The sequence below is a fragment of the Rhamphochromis longiceps genome, linkage group LG9 (assembly GCF_057381845.1).
Source record: "Rhamphochromis longiceps isolate RC_006_pf linkage group LG9, R_longiceps_female_GT1.1, whole genome shotgun sequence".
Lineage (NCBI taxonomy): Eukaryota > Metazoa > Chordata > Actinopteri > Cichliformes > Cichlidae > Rhamphochromis > Rhamphochromis longiceps.
In genome coordinates, this window is record NC_140565.1 from 29,060,926 (window position 1) to 29,069,768 (window position 8,843).

The 8,843-nt window shown below is 37.8% G+C and overlaps 1 protein-coding gene across 1 annotated transcript; it reads left to right on the forward strand.

Moving 5' to 3' along the window:
- Positions 1-3,499: 3,499 nt before the first annotated feature.
- LOC146662500 (uncharacterized) lies at positions 3,500-5,486 on the forward strand. The gene is made up of 3 exons (XM_085417895.1): positions 3,500-3,561; positions 4,374-5,038; positions 5,158-5,486. Exons 1-3 carry the CDS (start codon positions 3,500-3,502, stop codon positions 5,484-5,486), a joined length of 1,056 nt encoding a protein of 351 aa, XP_085274021.1.
- The last annotated feature ends 3,357 nt before the right edge of the window (positions 5,487-8,843 follow it).

Consider the following 8,843-nt stretch of genomic DNA (forward strand, 5'->3'; position numbering starts at 1 on the left):
CTGTGTTAGATTAACAAATTTGCATTTGTTGCCTTTTTTGTGGGTGGGCTGGGGCATGTATAGAGAACACATGAAGAAAAATGAGTCTCTGTGATGAATAAAAATGAAATGATAAAATATTTACACAATTACTTTACGGCTAGCCTATAACATACATAATGAAATGTTTTGCTCTTGCATATATGCCTAGATTAGATCGGAAAAATATGCATTACTCTTTCAGTGAACTGCTTATTTGTTGCCTTTAAGATATATGAAGTAGAAATAAATATGCATATACAGTAGAAGTTGTCCTTCTTTAGTCTTCATGCTCCATACAGCATTATATTCACATTTCCCTTAGAAAACAATTGTTTTGTCAGCAAAAATGCTTCTCACACCTCATTGCTTCCATCTGTATGCAGGCTCTGGCAGTTTGCTTAACATACAGATGCCAGATGCAGGCATTATTGCTGGAAGGCTACTCCACCTGTTCATAGAATTGGTGGGAAATGTTTCCCTTCTGATTTTTAGGGTGTTTCAAAAAGGAGATTTGTGTGCACAAGAGAGATAAAGTAAAAGTGGCAGAGTGCTTTACCGAGCACTTCATCAGTTAATGAAAATTATATATATATATATAATTTCACACACAAGCTTTGTGTAGACTTTTAACTGAAACATTTTGAGTATTTTCCAGTATACCAATATTGAATGATAATTCACGGCCTCACAGTTTATCTGATTCAAAGAGTTTGCTCTGCATTTTATATGTCAAACTGCTTAAATAACATCACAGGAAAATGAAAGTGTGTGCTTTAGACCTGTTTATCTGCACAGCTTTGAAGTCGGTGCTGTTCAGAATGAGGAGAAATAAACAAAAAACTATCCCTTACATGAGCATTGCACTACCACGGGGGTTTTGCTCGATAACGGTGAGGCTGATAATGCTGTGATAATCATCAGCTGCTTAGACATGATAAACAGCATATATTTATTATGCAACATCGGTCGCTTTTCTTTGTCAGGCTGTACTGAATAGAATGCACATTATTTTTTGAATAATTATACACTTGTACAACACCAAGTGATGCTCTATTTCCATCAAATACACGAAAACCTAGGGATGGTGATAACTTATATTAAAGTTTATCCCCTCTAGTTTAATGAAATGACCCCAGATTTGGATTCCCTAAGTCTTGAATGTAAGGGATATGATAAGCACAACTAAATGCATGACAGGTGGTATATCTCTTCTAATTGGAGGCATTTGAAGATGTGACTCTTTATCTTCTACTAGTGATTACAAGCATGCTCTGCCCTAATCCTTTGACTTTAAAATATCGCTTTAACAGGGTAAGAAGATGAATGTTTATTGCCTGTAATCGCTGACTATGATATATGAGAGCTGCTGTTTCTCCGGTTCCCCAAAATCTTGTATGCAACCCACCATTCAGCAAGTCGATGAGACCTCACACTCCTCTTGATACACACACACACGCACGCACGCACGCGCGCACGCAGTTTCTGTCAAGTAATGGTTTCACCTTCATAAAGTATTTCTTATGTTGGCATTGACACCTTCTTAGAAGAGCATCAAGGCTGTGTCCGGGTTAGCTGTCACCAAAGTGTAAAGGATGTCATTGTAATCTCTCTATAGCCATAGTAGCCACATGGCTCTGTTAGGGGAAATGGCCAAGTGTATTGTACATTTTTCACTCCTGTACAAATTGGATGTTCTGATTTATTGAGACCCATGAGGAACCATTGTATAAATCACTGCAGTTCATATCTTACTCCAGCATAAAGATGGCAAGAATCTTTTAGCTTCTCAGCTCTATGCAAACCGTAAATCATTTTGCCTCTTTACTCAAGTAAAGTTTGTAATAGCATTGTCAGAGAAATTCTTAAGAAAACTGTATAAAAACAGAGAATAGTGAACAGTCCTGTAAACAAACATGTAGCCCCCATCTTTTTTCTTCTCTTATAGTTACTTTTTCATATTGCAGTTTACTTTGCCTTGAGCAAAACACATCCCCTTTTTTTTCCTGGATCAGCACATGATGGACTGTCTGTCATGTCCTAAATGGCTGTAGCACATTGGACAGAAATGATATCCTCTCCAGCACCAATGAGGGAACAGTTAATGATCTTATCAATTTAACACTCATAAAGCTTCACTTAAATGCAGCACATCTGTATTTGTTTGATATGGTACGGTTTGTGTTATTTTTAATGGCACTAGCCTGGAGACTTGACAACTTGATTTATATTAAAGTTTTAGATATTTCTTGGAAAACACTATTAAAACCACCTACAGACATAAATTACCAACTTCTAGAATGGATTCAGAGATCAAGGTTAATGATATAATCTAAATAGCATATCAGTAGCAGTAGTGGTGGTTTTTATGAGGTTGAACACTTCACTGAAAATGTCTTGCTCACTCTTCTAAGTATATTCATTATTATATTTGCTGTAACTCATTTTTGTTACTACTAACTTGCTGAATCAAATGTTAAAGGATGCAATGTCTTTTATTCTAAAGCCTCAGTTAAAAGTTGAATGTGTTCAAATCTCAAATCTCACAATTCTTTTTTTCCTCTAATGAAAATGTGAGCTTTCATTATACAGGACACATGCTTGCTCAAGGTCATTAAGAATATAAACTTTCCTTTTGAAGTCATAAAGTTCAAATTGACTGGTGCCAGAGCAGGGAGTTGGTGCTATGGCTGATCTGAGGATCCCTTGAGAACTGGCAGCAGTTATCTTCCAGATTGCTGAGGGCTTTAAAATGAAACCACTATCACATACTTGCATTAAAAAAAAAAACCTGCATAAATGGTAGCAGGGCTGTGGAGAGAGAAAACAAGGAGAAATTACTTTTTTTTATTTTTTTATTATTTCTTTATTTTCTCATCCAAAGAATGCACAAAATAATGTATATCTTATAAAATGCAATTCTAGCATGTTGTGTTTGTTATTATTATTATTAAGGTTATTTCTATGAAGTGACGTGACAAATTAATTAAGGAAAATAACATTTTACAGGTGTACCCCTATGTTGTAATCAAAGAATGTGTTTCCTGAAGGTACCCTGTATGAAAGCTTTCCACTTGGATTTTATAAAATGAAACACAATTACTATGTAATTCCATCACTTGAAAACAATAAAACTGCTGACATTTCTTATCCCACTTGGCAAGATGCTAATGTCGGCACTTTTTTTTTTCTTTCACTTTTAACCATTTTCATTTTGGCATCAGATAAGGATAAACAAGACTCATTAGCATCACTCTAATTAGATCTCTGCCATGGCTCTGTAATTAGCTCAAAAAAGCAGTTCTCAGATCTCCCAACTTACATCAAAAGGAAATCTTTCTCAATTAGAATTCAGAATCCCATGTAATTTTCCCTTTGTTTACCTTACAGTCTCCATATATAGTGTTTGACAGCCAGCATCCATAAGATTTCCATATTTTCCCGCCCTCTACCTAGTGGTTATTTGCCTGTTTTTAGAGGCATGACACAGTTTGGAAAAACACAAAATCCACCAGCCAGACCTCATAGTGTAAAAAGTGAAAGGTGAGCTGAAGTATTAGTTATAACTTAAGTGGAACACAGAGGTACCAACATGCTCAGCAGATTTATTAAAGGTTATAAAAGGTATAAACTTTTCTTTTTTAAAAAAGAAAAAATCTTATTGTTTTGTTTTAATATAGCACTGAAAGTACAGAAAAAATGATGTGCTGAAAAGGCAAAATAGGAGCATTATTGCAAAACAGAATGCAGCACAGAATGATTTTATTGTGATTATCTTTATCTTTATTAATTACTTTTGGAAGACAAAATTGTAGCTGAAATTACAATTTGACTCTAGTACACCATAATTACTGGGATTTTAACAACAAGAATTAATCTAGTGGTGATGCATTTAATTTGTCTTTATAGTGGGCACAAAAAGCCTCACACTCCCACCCGATCCCCTATTTAAGAACATACATTTTTTTTTATTATGGTTATTTTTGGGTTTTGTTTTGCACAGCTTATCCCATCTTTCTGACCTCTAACCACTATACCCCTCTAACCTAATTCAACTTAGGAATTCAAAATGCATCATTTAGTCTGCATATTACATCGTGCCTCAAAGCCTACTGCAGTCAACTTGGAGAACCCGTGGATGTAATGAGAAGCATGACACCAACCTTTGGCACACATTGATATATGTTGCAAACTCAGTTCTGCATGCCCTGCAGCATGAATTTGAAAGAAGACAATTTGAAGAAACAAATTGGAAGTCTTTGTGTAACAGTACCATGTTAAAACGCAATCTGTAATGCAAGGATAAAAAAAGTACATTATAATAATATTATCGGTGTCTAGCTACAATAAAAAAGTTACATCAGAAAGTTCCTCTCCCTGGTCGTGGTGAAAGCCCTCAGGAGGACCAGGGAGAGGAGCTCACCCGGCCCTGACAACATCAGCAGTCGAGTTCTGAGGCACTGTGCAGGGCAACTAGGAAGTGTGTTCCGGACTCTATTTCAAATCTCAATTGACAGTCACACTGTCCCCCAGCTGTGGAAACACTCCACCGTCATTCCCATCCACAAAAGAAACAACCCAAAGTTTCGGAATGATCTTCGTCCTGTGGCCCTCACCTCCCTGGTGATGAAGGCCATGGAGAACATCATAAAACAGCACATCGTAAGAGCAACTGACCCCATGATGGACCCACTCCAGTTTGCTTACCGTGCACGCAGAGGTGTTGATGATGCCAAAATCTTCATCTTGGACTCCATCCACAAACATCTGGAGCTCCCTGACTCCTTCGCCAGACTTCTGTTTGCTGATTTCTTATCGGCGTTCAACACTCTGCAGCCTCATATCCTGGCCACTAAGCTTTCCACCCGATTTCACCTGGATGATCAACTAATCCTGTGGATATTGGACTTTTTGACCAACAGGACTCAGAAAGTTCAGGTCAACAAGTCTCTTTCCGGTCTCCGTTCCACCTCCACTGGCTTCCCGTGGATGGTGGTGGTGACTGAAGCAGCCAGTGGAGGTGGAACGGAGACCGGAAAGAGACCACCGCCATCCACGGGAAGCCAGTGGAGGTAGTTGAGGAGTACAAATACCTGGGAACCATCTTTGACAACCTCCTGAAATTCTCTGCCAACACAGAGGAGATTCTCAGGAGGTGCCACCAACGGCTATACCTCCTTGGTAAACTCAACTCCTTTGGAGTCAGCAAACCCATCATGATGACTTTTTACTATGCCTTCCTGGAAAGCATCATGACCTTCTCCATCACCTGCTGGTTCCACTCCTTCAGCCTTCAGAACAGGAACAGACTGCAGCACACTTCATCAGTGTGCTCTAAAATCATTGGCCTGCCTGTCAGAACTCTGGCACAGGTTTTCAGCAAACAGGCCCAAAGACAGGCAGCCAAAATCATCAATGGCCCCTCTCACATTCTTCACCCCACATTTCAATGGCTCCCCTCTGGGTGACGCCTCCGCTGCATTTCCTTCAGGACTGAGAGGAGGAGAGCCACCTTTGTCGCCAAAGCCACTCAGCTTTTTAACTCCAGCCGATAAGAACATTCCCCACACCCATAAACATAACCTACACTCTTCTTACACTACTGACACTTTATTCACTTTTAGTCACTTGCAGTCATTTATTCACCTTCAGTCACTTTAATTTTAAAACTGTGTAATTTTAAAACTGTATATACTGTATATTCTGTGTATTTATTATTTCACTCCTATTGCCTGTTCTTATTGTCCTTATCTTCAACGTATGCTGCTCGATTGTTTGTTAATTGCCCCTTGGGGATAAAGTCTTCTGATTCTGATCAGTGTTCATATTTGTAGCGATTAGGGATAAATTGTTCAGAGAAAGGAGAACTACAAAAAGAAATATACTTTAGTCAATCATTAATAACAAAACATACAATCAAGCAAAAAAATCATTTTGAAAAAGTGTAATGTTAACTATGGACAAATCTTAATGAAAAATTGATTTACCTTTCAAAGTTAGAACACAAAAACCAGTATAGTTTGTTTTTTTAAATTTTGGCCCTTTGAATCACTTTTTTTCTGAATGTCATAAACCAAGCACATAATAAATAAATTCTTTTATATTCTTGGTCCACATGTATTTTCCTCCCACTATACGCTGCTGGAGATTTTTATCAACAGTCTTCAGTGATTGTCATGTGAAGGCTAGAGAAATAAAGGATCTTTGAGCGACCAGTTCTATTAATGGAGAATTATTCTGTCACTCAAGTCTCTGCCTCACCATTGACATGTCATGGTTTTTAAATGGTGCTCCCAGGGTATCCACACTAAACTTGACACAAAATGAACTGTTGAGAGACGCATTTTAAATATGAAGTGCCCAGCAGTACTTAAGGGGAGTGGAACACATCCTTCAGTGAGAAGTCACCCGAAGTGGCCGGCTTCAAAACCTGACATTTGTCAGCAGTCTATTTCTTTCCTTTTGCAAAACCTACAGTGGAGATGAACTGTTAAACTTGCATTGTCTCAGGGAATGGTAAGGGTGTTTTCAAAAATAAGGATGCTTATGTCTTCTTTAGACATTTACCTCGACAGAATTCGTGGCTGTACAATTAAAAGCCTCTTTGTACTTAAAAGTGTAAAAAATATAGTGCGTGTCCAGTACATACAATAGAGAATTGTCATCTGCTTCTTGTGATGTCGCAGTTAGCTGTCACGTGGAAGGAAAAACTTTTTTTTCACATTTCCATTGTAGCAAATTCAGCCTGTTTTTAATTTTTACCCTACATTGCCCTACAGGTGCATGTGTATATGCATGTGTACTCTTCAATGTGCAGTCTACCATTGTTTTGTTTTTTTTTGCCATTCCAGATAATTTGTCAAGGTTTCAGGTCAGGATAAGAAATGTCTGAGACTTGATGGCAAAAATACAAGGCCCAATACCTTTCCATCCACACTGTTGTGTTAGGAATTTAGGACTTATCTGGTATGTAAAAAGTCAAAGCAGAAATCAAGTGACTGCTAACAGGAAAATACTGATCTGGTATGGCACTTAAAAAAATGCAAATAAATAATGTAAAATAGTGCATGCAGTTATCTTGTAGTTGAAAGGATATCTGTGTGTGGGAAACGGAAGAAGGGAAGCACATTTAGACTAAATGGTAAATAGTCTGCATGTGTTCGTCATTCAACCACTCAAACACACACTCACACACCAATGGCAGCAGAGCTGCCATGCATGGTGCTCGCCTGCCATCAGCTCTACCACCTGAGCCACAGCTTCCCCACAAGGGAGACTGGGTTTTCCAAACCGCATGTAAGATACTGAAATGAAGTGAAAGAGGGCTCTGATATCTAATGGAACTGAAATTGAGCTTCTGGCCATTAGATTACATGCCAGGCTTGGCATAATGGTAAGTCTGAATCTCAAATAGCCACAAAAGATAGAGAGCTCTAAGGAGTCATAGTAAAAAAGGTCGAAATTAAGTGCTAGAGTATAGTTTGTTATATTTTCATTAGACAGTGAATCTGATCTTGGTTGTACATTTGGGCGACAGACAACAATTAATTGTCATTTATGCTTTATGCACAGGTCTGAAAGGTGATCACATGTTAAGGCAATTTAGCTAATCAGCCAGAACCAAATCCAAACCTAATAATAGCTGAAAAGCTGATCACTGCACGTAATAGTCACGGCATTAGAATGCTTAATTACAGCTGATTTCACAGTGGTCTATTAATGATTGAATGCTAAAAGTACCAATACCCCCAAATGCTATTGGGTATTCATTTATAGGCCTAAATTATTTTCTGTGTCTAATTAGGATACCCCCTTCTGGGTTGGCAAAGCTAAATTAAGGAAAGGCCATGCAAAGGAGAGAAATAATTGCAAGCTAAAGGTGGGAAATACCGGCACTTCAGGCTGTCGCATGGAGATCTTGCATAAACACATGTTTGTACATAATTCAGGCCATAGGCTTTAAAACGCACTATGAAAGGATAACATGGTAGATTAAGGCAAATATCTGTGTAAAAAAAAAAAAAAATCTGTGTATTGAAATATAAGATTCTAATGACAGAAATGAAAAATTTTTAGTCATAAAAACAGCATATATAGATAACAATGTCACCACAGCTGACAAATAAATTAATTATACAAAGATCAGCATTAAAGGTTGGCCTAAGAAATCAGACCATGAATAGAAATTGGATGTTCTTATGACATTAAACCAATTAGCATTCACTGCGTTTTTTTTTTTCATTTATGCATATCTGATGTTTAATTGTAATTTTTATGTTTTTTATTGAAGCAACACAGATTTCTATCCATACCTGCAGTTATTACTGAACAAATTAACGGTTTATTGTAGCAAGAAATGTGCTTGTTTCTTCAGTGAGAAACAATATCTCAGTGTTTTCCTCACAAACACTGAGATAGGTCTCTTTCAACACCATCATGCATGCACACATTGACACATTGACAAATGACTTTTTCTTTCTTGTAAAGGGTTTTTGAAACTTTTTTTTCACATGTTTGCCTAGTTTAATCTGTACATTATGTAAAAGCACAGAACCAAAATGATAAAAGATCACATACACTGCTTGATATAAAGTCATTTACAACTGCCACTGACAACATGCCACTGTCCAAAGCTACTTGCACTGTAATGTATTAGTAGCCAGCAGGGAACATGGGGGTGTTAGTTGTGGCTTGTGACTCGCTCTCAATCTGAGGCAACCCCGCTGTCAGAGAACACAGAGAAATGTTGGCAAGAGCATGTGGTCTAATACATGGAGCTGTCAAAATGCTAACAGGCCTGGCACACTATTCTGCCTAGGAGGCAG

Bases quoted from the DNA above. Each gene is read 5' to 3' on its own strand.
- LOC146662500 (XM_085417895.1), top strand. From the start codon at position 3,500: ATGACACAGTTTGGAAAAACACAAAATCCACCAGCCAGACCTCATAGT. The intron at 3,562-4,373 runs GTGAGCTGAAGT...ACAATAAAAAAG, and splicing joins CATAGTGTAAAAAGTGAAAG to TTACATCAGAAAGTTCCTCT. The intron at 5,039-5,157 runs GTGGAACGGAGA...CTGCCAACACAG, and splicing joins GACTGAAGCAGCCAGTGGAG to AGGAGATTCTCAGGAGGTGC.